This window comes from Cryptotermes secundus, unplaced genomic scaffold (assembly GCF_002891405.2).
Source record: "Cryptotermes secundus unplaced genomic scaffold, Csec_1.0 scaffold39, whole genome shotgun sequence".
Classification (NCBI taxonomy): Eukaryota; Metazoa; Arthropoda; class Insecta; order Blattodea; family Kalotermitidae; genus Cryptotermes; species Cryptotermes secundus.
The window spans coordinates 612,404-632,458 of record NW_019723904.1 but is presented as its reverse complement, the minus strand read 5'-3'; the positions used below and the strand labels follow the sequence as shown (position 1 = coordinate 632,458).

The following is a 20,055-nucleotide window of genomic DNA, read 5'->3' as shown; positions in this document are numbered from 1 at the left end:
TTGGGGGGGGGGGCTCAGTGCTTGCAGGCAAGTTCCACTCTTACCTTAAAACGGGGCCATAAGCGCTTCCTTCCACTTCCTTTTCAAGTCATTGTTTATTAGTTTACAATCATTTGACACTGTATAGTCTTGAGTTATTGATGATATGATTAAATTAACCATAAATATTTTCATAGGCACTGGATAGCGCAGTTGAGAACACAGCTGCTTGAAAAATTTCAAACTCAGGAAGAAAGATTCAGGACTGAAGCAAAACAATATGAAGAAGTACGTCATATGATTGATTTGGAAGTCATGAGGGACTCGTATGTTGTTGGTATGACAACAACTGGTGCAGCAAGGCTACGAACATTGCTGCAAGTTCTGAAACCAAGAATAGGTGGGCAGTTACATCAGATATGTCTTTTATAGAACAACACAGCAGAAAATTTATAACTAAATGATTTTAATTACATGAGGGAATCTATTTTTGTTATTTTGATGACATGGAGTTGTTGATGGTATTTATAGTATAAACCTATATATGTAGCATAAGTACTGGTATTTAACTTGCTGTATGCTTTCTTGTAGTGATCATTGAAGAAGCTGCTGAGGTGTTGGAATCCCATATAATTGTCTCTCTCACAAGCCATTGCCAGCATCTCATACTTATAGGTATGAATTCAGTTACAGTGAAACCTCACTGATTTGAAATTCACGGTAATTTGTTTTTTGCAATATGACCTTGATGATCACATTGACGTGATCAGCAATATTTAGTAAGTTAATTTTTTAAACACAGTCTTAGTAATACTAAGTATCTAGGCTGCCTAAAATATTTTTAAGACTGATTTCAAAACATATTTTTACATTTTATGACTAGTAAATTTTTTATGATCTTCAATCAGAGTTTTAAAATAAATTTGTATTGCCTACAAAGACACATAATATCAATTTTATAACTTCACTGAATATATTTTCAGTAGCTTTTCTATAATTCAGACTTCCCTAATTTGAGCAGGGTTCGCACCCAATTAGTCCAAATTAATGAGGTCAAACTGTATTTAATTAAATTTGCATGTGAAGAATATTTCATGAGTGTGTTGTAACTTAGGTAGGTATATATGTGTGCATGCTTATATTATCTGATAAGGGTCAAAGAAGAATTCTTCCTCTGTGAATCTGGATTCTTGCCAGATTTAGAAGAATCGATCGTTTTCTATCTATTTACCACAGTGTCTGTGTCTGTGTATTACAGTAGGACAGTGTTTCTCAAACTGTTACTGTTATTGCTAGGAGTACTAAAAGAGATAGCAAGGTGAATCGTAAGCCCACACTTCCAGCATTCTTACTGGAAATTATGGATATTTTTATTTTTAATGGCTTTGGAATAAGCTTTGTATATCTGACATGATAAGGACCATTGTTCATTTATATCAAAAGAGCATTAAAAATTAAGTTGAACATTTTTTAAGTTTCTTTTCTGTGAGGACGAGACATTTGTGTTAACTTTCAGGAGGTACCAAACACAATAAAAAGTTTGAGAGCCTTTGCAGTAGGGTATATTACTGCCTACAGGTGACCATCAGCAACTTCGACCTTCCACATCTGTGTACAGACTGGCTAAAGAGTATAACCTAGATGTATCACTGTTCGAGCGAATGCTTAACAATGAAATGCACTGTGAAGTGCTCAAAGTACAGCACCGCATGAGACCAGAGATTGCCCGACTGATTGTACCAGCAATATATCCAGAATTGCTGAATCACAGAACTGTGACAGTGTTTGAAGAAATACATGGTGTTTCCAAGAGTTTGTTCTTCATTCATCACAGCTTCCCTGATGAACAGGTGAGAAACCTATCAATTCTAATAAAATTCGTTGCCATAGCAATGTTGTTAGTATACATTTTTTCCCAGTTGTCGTAAATGAATTCGGTTTGCAAGTTTTAGTGAAGGGCATCAGAATTACTACATTAATATATCCTGTACACTTGATTAAGCCACAAACCTAATTTTTAAGAAATAAAAATTAAAATACTATTAATTTATTGAAATATTAATGTGTACTTGTCAAACACACAAGTGTATGTAATACACCCTGTCATGAAATTTTAATGTGCTGCACATGTTATATCTTCAAGTGCAGTGTTAATACCTTTATATTAGAAAGAAGACTGGATGAACAATTCTACTTTAACGTTTTTGGTTAGAGTTCACGAGTGATTAAATTGTGAGTAGGAATTGCTTTGTATATTATGATGTGCACACATATTGTATACAGACAATATACAAGGAGATACCCCATGCCAGTGACTTGATCAAGCTGTCCACCAATATTGTGACTTAAAAAAAATATTATTGTAATAGGATTTGTGCTATGTGTATATGGGGCACGTGGTAGTGTAGTTGGTTGAGGCACTATGCTACAGGCCAGAAGGTCACGGGATTGAATTTCGGTGAAGTCATTGGATTTTTTCAAAATGTCTAATCCTTCCAGCTGCACTATGGCCCTGGGGTCGACTCAGCCTCTAACAGAAATGAATACCAGGAATATTCTTGTGGGTAAAGGGCTGCCGACGCGTAAGGCTGACAACCTTACCACCATCTATGAGCCGATTTTCTAGAAAATGTGGGGACCTCAACAACTCACAACCCTGTGGGCCTCCACGACCTGTTACAGGGATACCTTTATTTATTTATTTTTAACTATGTGTATATATGAATGCCAAAGAAAAAATCAGGAAATGTGTTTTTATGCATATCTGTTTTGTTCACATAAGTGTATATCTCCTTTGAGGTGGTTGGTATCTCATAAGAATAAAAAGCGAGCAGTGTAACCCCAACGTTGTTTTAAGTGGAGGTAATGAACTTGATTTCATATAACTGTGTATTTCTTGACTAAGTGGCTGTTCAACACTCAGAACATGTAGAAAAGCATCTCCATAAAGTGGCAAGATGAGAATGATTTCAAGAGTCCCTTTAAGCCATAATGTAGGTAAGATGAAAGTCATTTTGAATGTGATGCTGTGTGGTTTGGTAGGGTGCAAATGTTTTAAGAAACCTGTTGCTTTCATCTATACATAACTTCACATACTATAAGTTTTGGTACGTGGGAGGACTTATTCTGTTGTAATGCCCCTTAAATATTCTGGTTTTCAAAGTATGACAATCCGATATTCATAGTTCAGCTTCATATTAACAAGATTAAATTATGCTCTTCTTTAGGTTGCAGATAGTTTCAGCCATAAAAATGTGCATGAAGCAGATTTCATACTAGCTCTGTGCCGCCACCTGATACTGCAGGGTTATGAACCAGACACCATTACAGTCCTGGCTACATACACTGGCCAAATGTTTTACATGAAAAAAGTGAGTAAATTCAGATGACTTCTGATGATTTTAAATGTTAATATCATTAATATCATGTCATTTCTGACATAAGGACAGACAGGTAATTTTCAAAGTGCAGAGTACTGAAATTTGACGGTAAGGTTTTTATTATTGTGTTGAAAGGCCTATTATATGACTATTTTCAGTAGGTCCTAAGGTTTCTGATGATGGTGTGTTTTAACTGCTTTTTGTCGTTGAGGCTTCAAGCTTCACATGTTGGTCGCCACCTTTTCTCTAACCGCTCACTTCGTTGTGCCCTTACGTTGGTTGCCCTTATCACCGTCCCCCCTTGATCCCACGTTGTGCTCCACTTATCACCGTCCTCCCTCTTCTCGTGGATGTCGAGAAGTTAGGTGGGAAGGGAGGAGAATTGTGGTTCCTGTACACCCTTAGGTGTCTCGCGAGTAGGTAAGGGAGTATCTGGGTTCTGTTCAGTAATTGGTAGAGCTGAGTTCATATCCCGGGTCTGGCTCAGGCAGGGCAGGAAGNTAGAGCTGAGTTCATATCCCGGGTCTTATACGGGTCTGGCTCGGGTAGGGCAGGAAGAATCTTTCACTACAATAACACACACCTCTTTAGACCGTTGCACTTAGTAATCATTTTAATTCCCTCCAGCTTACTGAATACTAATGAATCTATTAGTAACACTAATTTAGAACTTTACTTATAATACTTTTATGGAAGGGACATAGTTGTAATTTTGTGTCCGACTTTGCCGAGAGTTGGATGAAGACTCCTCGAGGTGGAATGCACTCTCTGTGAACCCTGAGGTCCACGAACCCCAGACTCCAGGAGAAATCCACTCCTCCACTTTTGCCATTGGTTTAAGTTTTCAAACTAGGAGGTTCCCTAAATTTTGAATTTCAAATCATTTTGCTTTGCTATGTGATTCTGGCAGATGCTGACCTGACGCTAAGGTTGACAGCCCCTTGAAGCATTACGACCATGGGATGAGGCTCCGGCCATCCCACTTCTAAGTTATCACTGTTCCGAGCTGTCAGCTCTCAAATTCTCAAACACTTTCTGACTTTGCTGAAACTGCCAGAATTCCAGGAAAGTACCAGATGTTACTTCCTGTCCATATAGCAAAACTTGAACTATATCCCTTCTGCGTGTAAGAGTTGGCTATCTGCTGGATCTCTTTGTTTGTATTTTTGTAATCTTAACTTAATATAGCTTTAATTAAAACAAATAGTCCACCAATTAGAATGAACGGTTACAGTGTAACACTTAGGATATCTGGGTTCTTGGGCATGTCCATCATCCAGTATTTTAAATATAAAAGAACACACTGTTTCAGAAAGTGGATCTCTTGCCGTCCTCAAATTTGGTTGTAGGACACACCCACTATCTTGGGTCTTTTAACACCCAGTCACCATTTTCGGTGTAGTGACATTTTAAGAGGGCACTTGTTAACAGACATATACTCCTACAATTCGGTTCCAGTATCTGTTTTTGAATATTAAATGTGGAACCCTTAATACATTACTATCCACCGGAAGAAAACCCTTGTTGTATTTTCAGATTTGGTTAGAAAACCTCAAGGGAAGACTAAGCACTGATATGATGATAATATTAATCTTGATCTTCAGTAAAGAGGATGGGAAGGTGTGAACTGAATTTATCTGAATCACAACACGGACCAATGGCAGGCTCTTGTGAACTCAGTAAAGAACCTTTGGGTTCCATACAAAATTTCTTGATAAGCTGAGCAACTATTAGGATTTCAAGAAGTACTCTGTGTCATGGAGTTCATTGTTTAAAAAAAAAAGTCTGTTCAATCTTTACATCGTTATCTGTCGTTCTTAACCTTTTATGCTTCATTGCATTACATTTCATTGTATTCCCTGGATCCAAAGTTAGTCAAAATGACTGTAGGATGTGGAAGATGTCATATAAATACTAAATAAAACATATGCAATACAACTGAAGTTTTCACATGAGAAAACCAAAGAAAACATTTAAATAGATAATTTATTGGACAGTAAATATTCATCAGCAGAGTAGAATGAGTATGTGTTTTTAAGTGTCATTTTAGTGCAATTTTAAATCTTGCCTTTTCATTTCTAAGACTGGAGATCAAATGGCAGATAATTGAAAATGTCTATTCCAGCATAATATGCTCTTTACTGAGAGCATAAGAGGTTAATGAAAATGTGTATTCACATGGCGTTACTGTTGAATGAAGGTTGTGGAATTTGTTTATTGTTATGTTGTTTAGAACAGTAGGTTTGAATTCTAGGCAAGCAAGAAGTATGAACTGCTGCGGAACGTTCGTATCACAGTTGTAGATAACTTCCAAGGAGAAGAGAGTGATATAATTCTACTCTCTCTGGTACGCAGCAATGAAAATGCCAATATTGGATTTCTCAAAATTGAGAACAGAGTGTGTGTTGCCCTCTCACGGGCTAGAAAAGGGATGTATATCATGGGCAACATGGAGAATTTGGTTGAGAGTAGTGAGATATGGCCCAAAATCAAAGAGGTGCTCATTGCTCAGGACTCCATTGGACAACATCTTGAGCTCAGATGCAAGGTAAGTTTCATGCATCATAGGTACAAAAGAGAAGCCAGGCTAAGTACTTGCAAGTACAGTGCATACGATCAAGTGCGCGCCGCGGCTGCAATTTGCCGTGAGTCATACCACCGCAGAACGGATGCAGTCGCGGGGAGTGTTGCAACTCCTCCCCGTGACTTCATCCGTTCTGCAGTGGTATGACTCACGGCAAATTGCAGCCGCGGCGCGCACTTGATTGTACGCACTGTATATCTACATATATGCACAGGGATGGTACTTATAACTTTTCTGTAGTTTTTAAACCTGTAACCTTTCTGTTTTATTCTGCTTAATATTAATACCTGCTTGTATGTGTTCTCATTTAGCTTAGAATAAAATGAAAAGTAGTTCTCAACTGTGCAGCCACTGTACAAATTTATGAATATGTTTATTCATCATAAAGGGAGTAATAACTTAACAATCTTAAAGTATTTCTTGTCATATTGTAATGTATTATTAAATATTTTGTAATTTTTGTAGAAGCATTCTTACCTTCCGCGCCATTGAAAATTCTCCTGAAGTTGAAGTTGATCTTGAAACTTAAGCTTATGAATACAATTTTCAGACTTATTTCACATCTAATTAACAAAGGTACTTATGTTTGAAATTACAATAATATAATCAGTTAACAATGTCCTTGATAGGTTCACCCTGAGCAGAGAAGAATAGTGTCAAAGGCTGAAGATTTTGAAGCAGTTCCAGAGGGGGGTTGTGGGCTCCTCTGTGATACACCTCTGAATTGTGGACACAACTGTCAGGCAGTATGTCATCCCAAGGATAGAGAACATAAAGAATACAAGTAAGGTCACAGTTCAGATTGTAAGCACATATTGGTACTTTAGTTTAAAGACAGACTCATTTCTTGGGGACATAATATTGATACCCTAGAATTTGCCTGAAGAGTAAATTAAATGTGCATAATGTACAATTATCCAAATTGTGCTTACATTTACATTTATTTTCACTTCATGGATCCAATCATCTCCCCGTAGGGCTGGATATAAAACATGACGCATATTACAAATTCATGATGACTACACATCATTCGTCCTTTGTCCAATAAAATATATAATCAGGCTTCTCACAGATAGCTCAGGTTGTCAGGACAACACACATAGGTCGTGGAAAAACCACTGTCAATTCACGCCTTGCCATTCCACACACACTGGCAAGCCGTTATCATTAAAACAGTTACATTATAAAATATTTTATAATGTAACTGTTTTAATGAAACGGGGTACACCACAACCATGGTTCTTCATGAGACTTTATGCAAATAAAAGCCCGAATATTAGTGAATCTTTTTTTTTGTTATTTTGGAGTGGACAATACATGATCATTGCATTATGTATTGCTGCAGTGAGTAGTCTCTTGATAGCTATCCACATTTCATCTGTGTGCCATGTAGATACCTTAGTCACTTGCTTCTTGTCTTGCGACACAAGAAAACCACATTGGGTGCTTACCATTCAGTTATTCAGTATTGAGGGGGTGGGTTTCCCCATGCACCGCGACCAGTATTGATCTATTGTGCATCCTCCTTTTAATTTCTACCGTCTCCATACCCTACTGGTACTGCTGCTTACTATCAGCCACTTTCTGCCAGCGAGGTTCCAACCTTCTACTGGCAGTGGTATCTAATAGTTAGTCCCTTTCTGTCAGGGAGTTCCCCCCTCCTCTGGCAGTGGTACCTAATACTTCCCCTATCTACCGGAGGCATTGGAAACTCTTTTGGGTGGGACACTTTTGGCCAAATTTTGCTCAGAGGTCTCCTAGAGACATGAGGTTATTTTACGTGCCGTAAATCTACAACACGGGACCCACAGCTTGAAGTCCCTCCCGGAGGACTTGTTCCCTGAATTTTTCCACTCTTAAAAATTCCACGACCTCTGCCAGGTTTGAACCAGCGTACCTTGAGTCATGAGGTGGGAACGTTACCCCTAGACTACGGAGGCCGCTGGGTGCTTACCATAGTGCTTGCCTTTCTACACCTTGCTATTCTGTGCTACATGAGGAAAATGTTTCCCGTTAACACATAAAGGCCCAGCACAGTGTTTCTTTTTCTGGACTTCATGTGCCATATTTAACTTTTCCCTTTTTGCAAGAGACTGTTTTTTAGCCTCTTAATGTTTGTGTATGAAAATAAAACTTGTTGCTATATTTTATTTGTACAGTAATGCAAGCATTTCCAAAAATTCTTTTCACTATAAAGGCTTTGACTTTGTGATTATATCGGTTGAATTCCCTCCACACTGATCGGACCCATATTTATATACTACATTTCAGTACATATTTATAGATTGTTGCAAGTCGCTAATAAGATGTTCTTCATGTGTATATACTCACCTGTCATGTTTGTATATGTTACCATTAAATGGAGTACATAATTTTAAAAGGCTCATCGCTAGGTAGATTTACCATATTGTCAGGTAACCTGATCAGGGAATATGATTACCCATCATGCATTCAGAGTTATAAATCTGTAAAACAAGTCAGTTTTTGCAATACATTTGATATGGGAGTGTTTATATACTTTACTTTAGTGAATTCTTCTACATGTATTCATTATGACCATTTTGATTGAAAAGTTTTCACAGTTTGGGAGTTTGGGAGCTGAACTTTCTTGGTACATTAGGCCATTTATTCTTTGTTTGATTGGAAAAATGTTTACAGAATTCAGTAATTCTGTACATAAAGTCATACCGATATTGTGATCATCTGAGTTTTGACACTGTATTGTACTCTGAAGCTGGGTACCCCACTTACCAAATTGCAACATTGTGACAATCCAAAAGACCACAATATGAATCTCTGTCACCACGAAAACCTCAAATTCTGCAGTAGTGACATGTGTTTAATTTCAGGTGCCGTGCACAGCCGTGTGACAGAGAGTTGTGTGTTCTGGGACACAAGTGTAAAAAACTGTGTTTTGAAGAATGTGGCCCATGCATGACACCAGTGCTGAGATGTCTACCTTGCGGGCATGAAATAGAGCTCGAGTGCCATATTGACTATGAGGAATATAAGTGTCAGGTACTGAAACATCATTACATTAACCTTATGTTTTCTCCTTTGAGATGGAATGTAATATACTAATATTTTCTAGATGCTTAATGATGGGTGTAGTTGCAAAGAATTTGGTGGTGGTTTGTAGGAAACAAGCTCAGGGTATACTTAACATAGGGTTTTAAATATCTAATATAAAATGAACCACAGAGCCTTTTATGCCTTGTTTGGACTTCTCTGTGTGCTAAAATACACTTCTCTAGTAATATCATGTGTTGTGTAGTAACTGTTATACTTCCTTTATTTGACTCATACAAAACACAATAAAAACTAATAAAGACTGAATTCCACATCTTTTCTGATTCATTATTTACTATATAATCATTTGACAGTTATAGTTTTGAAATACTGACAGCATTGTTAAATAAATTACAAAATACTTTAACCCTGAATTGTGGGAAGATTTAAATCCCAGCTTCAAACACAGCATGGCAGGAGTTTTCAGTGAAGCATGCTGAAGTATTCTTCAGCATGAGAATCAAACTTACAGTGTAACATTCACTGGAAATGCCTTCAGTATTTGAATTTGATAAACGTTTAGTAGCTGGTGGAATGTGTACAGACAGCTGGTTTACAATCAATATAACCAAGAAAAATCTATAAATCTAGTAGATACACCAAACAAAAGCCTTTATCTCGAATTAGGTTCAAACAGTGTTAATGTGGTTCAAATACTACTCATGAGATGAAGTACAAAGCATGAACAATCATATGCAGTGGGTGGCACTCCATAGCAGCCAATAGCAACTAAGTATTGTGCAGTGCTTGGTACTGCATGGTAATGGACTAAAAGCCAAAAGATTTGATGTGGAAACACAATGGAACAGGTTTTAGTGAGAGGTGCTGAATTCAATTCTGTAATGATGATGTGTTAATTTTCCCAGGTTAGTCTTAATAATTTTTGAGCAGGCCTCATGTGGGAAGGTCAGAATGAATTACTGATAGCTGACTGATTATTTGATATAAATTTGGAGGTTAACATTGAATCTCCTGCGGAAGTCGTGTAGGATACATGTATTTCAACCTTTTCTTTATCGGTTTAAACTTCAGTCTATTGCTAACAATTGGTAGTACCGGAAATGACTTAGATGCCTTCTTGCCCGAAAATATGTTAGTTTTTAAATCTGAGATAGGGCTGGCAGGTGCTAGAAGAATAAATCTACAATTCTCTGATAAATTCTTCTGCATATTGTTCATTATAAAGAATTCCAGCTATGTTCATGTAGACAAATGTAACCTATGAGCTCTGAATTAACGGTTAATTTATGAACATATAAATAAATTCTCTTATGTTATGAACCTCTATAATATACTCATCACATAAACTTTGGCTGCAGACCAAGATAAATGGCTTACATATGAATTACACCTGTGTAACATGATCAAGAATTTTGTGTTCCATTATTTTTATAAATTCTGTTACTGATGTATTTTGCAGGTTCTAGTTGAAAAGGAATTGCCAGCTTGCAAACATAAGATATCACTTCCATGTTTCAAAGATCCAGCAGAATCAATTTGCAAGATTCAGTGTTCTGCCAGACTTGATGACTGTGGACACACATGCAGACGTAAATGCCATGTTGAAGATGATCCAGATCATTTGGATGTAAGAATTATAGTTCAGTAAAACTACATCTTTCATAAGAGGGAATGAGAGGTCCAGCTTCAGGGAAAGAGAGTGAGTGAGTGAGTGAGTGAGTGAGTCATTGGTGTATGCTTGTGTGCATGTTTGTTCGAAGAAAGTGTTATCCATGTTCTTTGCATTTTGTTAAGCAGTTGATTATTCAGGAAGTTAATCATTTCTGAGCATGTGGGTTTGAATATTAGCTGTGAACTGTACCTTTAATCACTTTGGATTTCAAGTCCTGTAAGTAGCAGATGCCATTAGATAAGTCGTACTATGATTGCAACTACATCTCCTGTTGATAGAACATACTGGAAGAGTGTCACCACTTAGGAAGTATCTTGTAGGATGATGTTAGTAAATGAGTTCTGTAATACTACTACTGTACAATCACCTGTTGTGAACAGGAACACGAACCCCAGTGATCATGAACATGTTACTCTGTAGGTTAAGAAATCAATTTAATTTTATTCTTTCGTCTCCATTCTGCATTTAGTATGCTGTGTTTCTTTCCTCACTTTCATAATATTGTGACATGTCAAACCGTTGTTGGGCAACGGGATGTGGAATGAGTTATTGCGAAGACAGACTGTTGATAAACAGTCGGTTTCCAAGTTACGCAACAGCAANGCCGGGGCATGCCTCACTCATCCTTGATTGAATTATCACTGTTGTCGCTTTTATTTACAGTATAAGTGTTATCAGCCATGTCCACGTACAAATGCAGGCTGTAGCAAGAACCATGCATGCACAAAAATGTGCTATGAAGAATGCGGCACATGTTTAATGAAGGTGAAGAAGGAATTGTCAGCTTGTGGACACAAAGTTGAGATGCCCTGTAGCCAAGACCCAATAACATTTTTGTGCGGAAAAAAATGTGAAAGAATAATGGTCTGTGGACATCCTTGCCGCAGAATCTGTTCTGCCATATGTGGTGGCTGTGCAAAGCTTGTTACAAAGAAGTTTCCTATATGTCAGCATGAGGTAAGTCCATTTAGATAGAAACTGTTAGAAATATGTTCTTAAGATTTTTTACTTCTACCACTGTGCTTCCAGATATAAGTACATGGGAAGTCATAAAATTTTAATTATCACCAATAAGAAACAGACACACAGGTGCAAGAAATTGTATGTGAGTTAGTCGTTCTCTACATATGCCCCCTGCAAGGCCATACATTTTCCCCAATGATGCATTAGCTGCTGGATACCTTGATAATAGAAGGTCTCATTTTGACTGCTTAGGAAGTCTGCACTGCAGAGATGACATCGTCGTCTTGGAATCGCTTACCACGAAGTGGCTTCTTTAGCCGTGGAAAGAGGAAGAAGTTGCTCGGTGCCAGGTCTGGTAAATATGGTGGATAGGGGAGAATTTCATATTCCAAACTGGCAGCAAGTGTCATCGTATCGTGAGCCTGTGCATTGTAGTGAAGAAGTCGCACACCTTTTCCCAGCATTCCGCGTCGCTTTTCTTGATTTCTTCCCATAATTTTCTCAGAAGGTTCCGATAGTGCTCGCCAGTGATGGTGACACCCTTTTGTGTGTAGTCGGTCATGATGACACCCTAATGACACCCTAACGATCCCAGAACACGCCAACATCACCTTTCCTGACAACAGCTGGGATTTGGCCTTCTTTGGTGGCAGCAAGTTTGCATGTTTCCACTGATTGCTCATTTATTTTGCTTCAGGGTCATAATGATAGACCCAACATTCATCCATCATGATCAGGCAGTTGAAAAATTCCATCTTTTCATCCTTACAGAACTGCAAAATTTCTTTGCCACTTCCATCCGTTGCTGTTTTTGAACTGGTGTAAATAATCATGGCACCCAACATGCAGTGATCCTTGTCATATGTAACTCATCATGGATGGTGCTGAGAACTAGCCCATGGCTAATGCAGACCTCATGAACAATAGCTTCAATAGTTATGTGCCTTTCGGATAGGAAAAAAGATTCCACCTATGCCACAATTCCTCGTTCCTCAGCGAGAGATGGTCTTCCGCTTCAGGGTTCATCTTCGAGGTTTGTCCACAATGAAAGTGCCTCTTCCACCTGACCACTGTGTCATATGATGGTACACCTTCCTGATGCACAGCGGTCATCTGGTCGTGGAGCTCCCTGGCAGACTTCCCTTGCAAATGCAGGAACCGTATCACAGCATGAGCCTTCACTTTCTCAACAGATTTCACCATTTTGCTTCTGCTCCTTCTGGTGGCTCCCTCTGTCCACTTGCCATGGGAAAATTTGACTGTTCGGCAAGCCCTAAATAGAACAATATTTTGGAATTATAATTTTCTCATGGTGCTAATTAAAACATTATGACTTCCCATCATATATATATTTTGCAGCAGTTTATAAAGAATGTATTATCTTCCCTATGTCCTTTACCATAGTGTTTATAATAGTGCTACTCTGGATTAACAGAATGGTACAAATTGCATATACACACGTTATTAAAATTGCAGTCCAAATTGGGAATCATGGGCTGCCACTTTATCAGAAGACATGAATAATTAGAGACACATTTCAGAAAATAAAGTAGCCTTCAGTGAGAGAGATTCAGTTGAAGAAAATTAGAAGACAATGTGTGTTACAAATAAGAGACTAAAGTCGCAGGATTGGGACCGATGATAAGCATTTGTAAAAGATGCCAAGGTTTGTTATGAACTTTTGTGCCTGCAGAAGAAGAAGAAGAAGATATGTTTTCTAACAGGGAGATGCTTTATTGTCACTGAGTTCAGCCTTGCTTTAGAATATGCCATTAAGAAGGTCCACGAAATCCAGGTAGGACTGAAATTAAATGGGACACATCAGCTTTTGGTCTATGTTGTTGATGTGATGAGTGATAATATAGATACCATAAAGAGAAAAACACACGAACTTTAATTAATGCTAGTAAGGAGGGTAATCTAGAAGTAAACACAGAAAAATAAGTATGTGTTACTGTTTCATCACCAGAATTCATGGCGAAATCGTGACATGAAGATAGCTAACAGAAGTTCTGAAAATGTGGCACAGCTCAGAAATTTGCAAACGACTAACAAATCAGAACCCGATACAGGAGGAAATTAAGAGGACATTGAACTCTGGTAATGCTTGCTACCATTCAGTCCAGAACCTTTTGTCTTCTCATCTGCTGTCTAAAAACATAAAATTAGAATATATGAAACAATAATTTTGCCTGTGGTTCTGTATGGGTGCAAAAGTTGGTCTTTGACATTAAAGAAGGAATACAGGCTGAGGGTGTTGAGGAGAAAATTTGGACTGAAGAGAGATAAAGTGATGGGAGGCTGGAGAAAACTACATAGTGAGGCGCTTCACAACTTGTAGTCTTCACCAGGTATAATTAGAATGATCAAGTCAAGGAAGATGAGATGGGCATGGCATGTAGCACGAATGGGGGCAAAGAGGAATGCATAGAGAATATTGATGGGAAGGCTAGAGGGAAAGAGGCCACAAGGAATGCCAAGATGTAGGTGGATGGACAATATTGAAATGGATCGTAGAGAGGTAGGATCGGATGGTATGGGCCGGATGGGTCTGGCTCAGCATAGGGACCAGTGGAGGGCTCTTGTGAATATGGTAATGAATGTTGGGCTTCCATAAAATGCTGGGAAGTTCTTGAGTGGCTGCACAATTGGCATCTTCTCAAGAAGGGCTGAGCTCATTGAGTTAGTGTTCTGTTGTTTATGAAATACCAATTGAACCACTATTATCTCTCTAATATGCTCGAATTGCATTGGCGGTACAGCTGTAACAGTGTGTCGCAGGTTTGCTGGATCCATTTTTATGATTATCATGATTATCTATATAGCATTGGTATTTACTTCTGGATATGAAGTGTTACGGTAAGAGCTGTGATATCTGGCACTGAATGGTCTACAAAGCTCAATTGACCAGAAAGTGACCAGCTGCGAATATGATAAGAGAGAGAAATAATAGGTATAACTATTAGGCAACACTTTTGTCATTGATGTGCCAGATATTGCAGAGAGAATAGGCTGTTTTTCTTCTAGGGTTATTTTAAAATTGATCATAAATCCTGCTGAATTATAAATTTCAGCACTAGTAATATGAAATCTTTCTATCTCCATAGTTACACATCTTCCAATTCATGTGTGTGCATGTTTACAAAAAACTTGGAAGTGAAGGTTCCCAAGGGTGACTTAGTAGTTAGTTAGTTATTGGAGAGGGTGGGTTTTCCCCATGCACTTAGACCTGTATTGGTCCATTGTGCTTCCCTCTATGATTTCTACCAGTCTCTATATCCTACCGGTACTGGTGCTTACCATCAGTCCCGCCCAGCCAGCGAGACCGGCTCTACTAGCTGAGAGGTATCTATAATGCTTCCCCCATCTACCAGAGGTATTAGAGACTGCTGTTGGGCGGAAACGTCCATTAATTTGGCTCAGTGACCTCCTTTGGAGATATGAGTTTCTTTTACGTGCCGTAAAGCTACGACACGGGACCCATGGCTTAAAGTCCCTCCCGGAGGACTTGTTCCCTGAATTTTTCCGCCCTTAAAAATTTGACGACCTCCGCCGGGTATTTGAACCTGCGTACTACGAGTCATGAGGTGGGAACGTTACCTCTAGACTACGGAGGCTGCTAAGGGTGACTTAGTAACTTGTACATGTATATTATGTTACTTCCCAGGAATGGGAAGTTTTTCGGGTGTCTTTTCTCTCTCGTATCCTCTAATCGCAGGCTGGCACTGAAGGTACTGAAAGGTCATTGTGGCTTTCTGACTGCTTCCACTTGGCTAGAATCGCTTCTGAATTGGAAGCTGAATGAGAAGTATGTTACAACTTGGACGCTCTGAAGAAATTATGAAATTACATCAGTTTCAATCCTGATTACCTCTTTCCTTCACTGATAAGGCCATGTGGAATTCTGACACCTTTGTACATCAGAGGAATCTCAAAATCTGTGCTGCATAGTTGGAGCCTCAGGATTTCAGCCTACTGACTGTTTCCTCTCAGAACTGTATTATATGGCAAACTGTTTCCTTTCTAGTCAGTATTCTTAGCTTCTTCAGAATACCAGATTGCATTTTTGTGAATATCCCACAAAGGAAGTACATGAACTAGAATTACAGAAGATGTATCATTTGTGGAGCCATATATTCAAAAAAGAGATCTGTAGGTGTACATATACAAAGTAGGTAATATTTATTCTTTGTAAGCCAAATGGATCCACTGGTATGTTGTATACTGTATATACTATATAATGTACTATAGTAGGCTAGCTTATAGATTGTTGAAGAAAGCAGTCTTCTGGGATTTGGCACCATGTATATGTGGTGTTAACTGACGTTTCGGAGGAACGTATCGCCTCCATCTTCAGGGTAGAAGAAAAAATATAAGAAATCTGCAGATTGAAGAGACCGTGAGAACCGGTAAAAGCACGGTTCTACCCTGAAGATGGAGGCGATACGTTCCTCCGAAACGTCGGTTAACACCACATATACACGGTGCCAAATCCCAGAAGACTGCTTTCTTCATAGTCACCGCCGTGAAAGCCTCAAATCTTTATAGATTGTTGTTTGTTAACATTTGTAGTCTTAGTTGATGTTTAAGATTTTCGATGTTCCATGTGAATGTGCAGCACTGAACACACACTGTCTGTCCATTTCACTGTTTACCCTTAGCTAATGGAGAAGCCCCCTCCCCTGCACCCAAGAGATTTTTGGGACAAACGATACATGTGAAATGGATGAGTAGATTGTGTTAGTGCCGTACATTCACATGGAACATTTTTCATGCTGGGATACAAATTCCAGTCATCCAGCTCATAATCTAGTCACTGTACTGACTTAGCTATCTTAGTATGCTGTATGTATGCATGTCTGCAAAAAATATACTTGTTTGCTGTACAGAATGCACGTTATGACCCTACTCTAATAACTGCATAGCTAACAGAGACTGAAAGTGGTATAAAGTAAATTAACAGTAAGTAACATGTGACCAGAGCCAGTGTTAAAGGAAATTTATCATTCTCTACCTCTGTGTGCATACATGCTCCCTCGCTTATACATGCATGCTTTTTTTTTTTCATATTCTTTTCTTTCACATTATTTTCTTCCTTTTGTCATAGATAAAACTGAAGTGCTGTGACACACCAACCCCAGACATGTGCCGACATGCATGCGAAAGGCTACTAAAATGTGGGCATAACTGCACTTCAGAATGTGGTCAGACTTGTACCAAACAGTGCATGGAGATGGTTAAAAGTAGCAAGAAAGCAGCATGTGGTCATGAGGTTAAAGTACCATGTTACAAACTTACATCAGGTAGTGTGGGTCATCATAATCCTAATAGATGCAGAATCTTGTCATGTCACAGAAATGGTGGAATGGGAAATATTTGTCTCAGATAATTTGACAGTTCTTCCTCTCAGACATTTTAAAGCAAGGGAATTTTTAATCACTATATTTTTCAAGCTATTCACAATGTAATTAGGAGAATGATAATGACCTTTATGCTCCCTGCTACCAATTTTCATGTATTTAAAGGTATGCTTGAATTTACCTCAGTGCATGGAATCATGTTTTTAAACTCCACTAGTAGATGTGTTCGCATAATCGTAAACAGCAGCTATTTAAATACAGTAAAATTCAGTGTACGTATCGTTTCTTGTTTTCTGCTTTGTGTATGTAAAACCATCACTCCTGTGCCATCTAACTGATTCATGCTTTGGTGTGGTATTCATTAAAGGACCCCCCCCCCCATATCATGTGATCATGTGGACTGAGCTTCATCTTCCAAAGGACGTTTTGTAGCCATTGTCTAATTGAAGTGAGACTGTATGAAATTCCTCTCCTATTCACTATGAGCCCAGTACAAGGAGGGCAGTCTGCAGCTGCTACCAGCTGTGATGCAAGTGTTTGGCTGTGACCATACTGTGGAAAAATACAGCTGTAAAACAATGATTTGGCTGTATAGAAAATAAAATATGTTCTCTAAAAGGGTGGGTTTGTCAGTAGAGTTGAATACCGAAAGAGTTTGACAAAGATGTGAACCTTATATGTGGACAGACTTAGCTCTCATTTGGTATATGGGCAGCTGGTGTTTTATGGCATCCATGAGGCGGAAGTGTGGCTCATTTGTTAACAGTCATGAATGATTTTATAATGCAGAACTACTTTGTGAAGAAGCGGGTCTCTTATTTTTTCAGTAAGTATCAAAAAAAAAAAAAGGGAGTGTATCTTTTTTGTCTGATAAGTTTAAAACTTGACATTATACTGTGTGACATTGTAAGCTTTGTTCTTAAAAACAAAATTAATTAATCTGTTTATCATAATAATTGTATTACTCACAGCATTTTTAGTAACATGCTTACAGTTTTTAAATGTTGTACAGCAATGGGCATTTAAACTCTGGCCAGCTGCACCCTTTAATCATTTAAATACCCCAGCAGTTAAGGATTAAAATGAGTTTTATAGAAATAGGATGAGATGTTATGATCTCGATTCATTTGGCTAAGGGTAGCAGTAGCAGCTTTGTGAGAGGGTAATGTACCTTTGGGTTCCATAATCTTGAGTAGCAGAGCAGGTGTTGGCCTCTGAAGGTCTTAGCTGCATGGCATTAGATTAGTTATTCAAAATCAGTAATGTAATGTAATGTAATCAGGAATGTAACATTCCTGATTGATCAGTGTGTTCTCCAAGAGTTTCTTAAACTTTTGTGTTTATAATATCCTTTTTTTAGGTAATGCCAGAAATGTGTGAAATATGTTTCATTGTCCAATGTTGACTGAAGGTGAGTTTTTGCAGTAGAAATATGTAAGAGGTTCCATATGGCTCTTTTTCTTTCTCCTCTTCCTATCTCGCTTTTTCTTCTGCCACACACTGTGCTTCCAATTCAATCAACTCTTCATCCGAAAGTTCTTTTGTCTCACAATCTAGCAACTCCTCTACATCTTCCAGTTCACATTCTAATTTAAGATTTTTTGCAAGTTTAACTATTTTTTCTATAATCACTTGCAGTTTCTCTCCTTTTTCAAATCCTTCAAATGTATTCGCATAACATTTTAGACACATTTTCCAAATTCCAGACATACAATTTTTGGTTACACATACCCATGTGGTCGAAGTATTCTTGATACATTGAAGAATGTTGTACTGCTTCCAAAAGTCTCGCAAAGATAAATCAGCATCAGAATCTATCACTTCGATGGCTTGTGCGAATGTCGTTCTGAGGTAGTGAGCCTTGAATGCTGAAATAGCACCCTGATCCATGGGTTGAATGAGAGCGGTTGTGTTAGGTGGCATAAAAACCACTGTAAAATCTTGACAAAGGTTGTCCAGATGAGAGGATGGCCAGGGGCATTGTGCATAACCAATAAAATCTTGAAAGGGATACCTCTCTCCTCAATATTCACAAATCCGGGGAATGAAGCAGTTCATGAACCAGTCTTCGAACAGCGCCTGAGTCATCCAAGCTTTAGGGTTTCAATGGTAGTAAACGGGAAGTGTGTGCTTGTTGATGTGCTTAAATGCTGAGGGTTTTCTGAATGATAAATGAGAAAAGGCTTCAGTTTAAACCTGCGGCATTCCCACCAAGCAACAAAGTCAACCGATCCTTAAAAGTTTTGAATCCTGGCATCTTTTTTGCTTCTTGGTGTATGTACATATGATTAGGCATGCGTTTCCATTGCAAGCCGGTTTCATCTACGTTGAATATTTGTTCGGTAGATAACCTTCTTCTTTGATTAAAGCGTAGAAACTATAAACGAATTTTTGGGCTCCATCTTCATCTGCACTTCCTGATTCTCCTGTGACACGTACATTATGCAAAGCAAATCTTTTTTTTTTTTTTTAATGCTTAAACTACTCAGTACTAGCCTGAAAATCTTCTGCGTAATCGTCTCTGGTGCGTGATTTTAAACCCTGAAACAGACTTCTAGCCTTCGCTTGCACTGTGTGAAGGCTCATGGGTGTATTTTTTTTGTATTAAATATTCCATCCACATAAACAACAATTTCTCTATTTTATGGATGGGCCCCCATCATTGTTTGGTTAAAATTCTAGATTTAATAGGTGCTGGACCTAACACGGCTTCTTTAATTCTTTCTTTGTCCTTAAGTATCGTTGATACCATGGAATGTGATAACTTCAAGTCACGTGCTATCATATTCACTTTCTTTTCACCTCCATTCTGCTGGATAACTTTCATTTTACACTCTAAATCAGTAGTTTTCCTTGACTTCTTAGCTGGCGTATCTGTGGATGAAGGAATTTTCCTTTTACTAGACATTTTATGGGTAGTATTTCAGTAGAATTTTAATTAATACACAACCGGCAACAGATGCTTGAAAGCGATGGAGTGTATGTGAGAGAGAGAGAGAGAGAGAGAGAGGATGACTGCGTGTGTTGGAGGCCTGTGTTGCTGGATGCTCCCATAGTTATTGTACGCACAGCTGCCTCGCAGTGTCC

The 20,055-nt window shown here is 38.4% G+C and overlaps 1 protein-coding gene across 7 annotated transcripts in view; it reads left to right on the top strand.

Moving 5' to 3' along the window:
* Nucleotides 1-20,055, top strand: part of LOC111861906 (NFX1-type zinc finger-containing protein 1) — an 80,432-nt gene that overhangs the window by 34,009 nt on the left and 26,368 nt on the right. For all 7 annotated transcript variants that reach the window (XR_002842351.2, XM_023846853.2, XM_033750494.1 and 4 more), the window contains 10 exons: nucleotides 177-379; nucleotides 571-654; nucleotides 1,558-1,829; nucleotides 3,207-3,350; nucleotides 5,614-5,907; nucleotides 6,573-6,727; nucleotides 8,793-8,961; nucleotides 10,433-10,600; nucleotides 11,309-11,602; nucleotides 16,716-16,911. Coding sequence is in view for 6 of the 7 variants with exons in the window: in XM_023846853.2 (XP_023702621.1) it covers nucleotides 177-379; nucleotides 571-654; nucleotides 1,558-1,829; nucleotides 3,207-3,350; nucleotides 5,614-5,907; nucleotides 6,573-6,727; nucleotides 8,793-8,961; nucleotides 10,433-10,600; nucleotides 11,309-11,602; nucleotides 16,716-16,911 (1,979 nt within the window). In the remaining variant the exon portion in view is untranslated. The remainder of the gene's footprint in view (nucleotides 1-176; nucleotides 380-570; nucleotides 655-1,557; nucleotides 1,830-3,206; nucleotides 3,351-5,613; nucleotides 5,908-6,572; nucleotides 6,728-8,792; nucleotides 8,962-10,432; nucleotides 10,601-11,308; nucleotides 11,603-16,715; nucleotides 16,912-20,055) is intronic.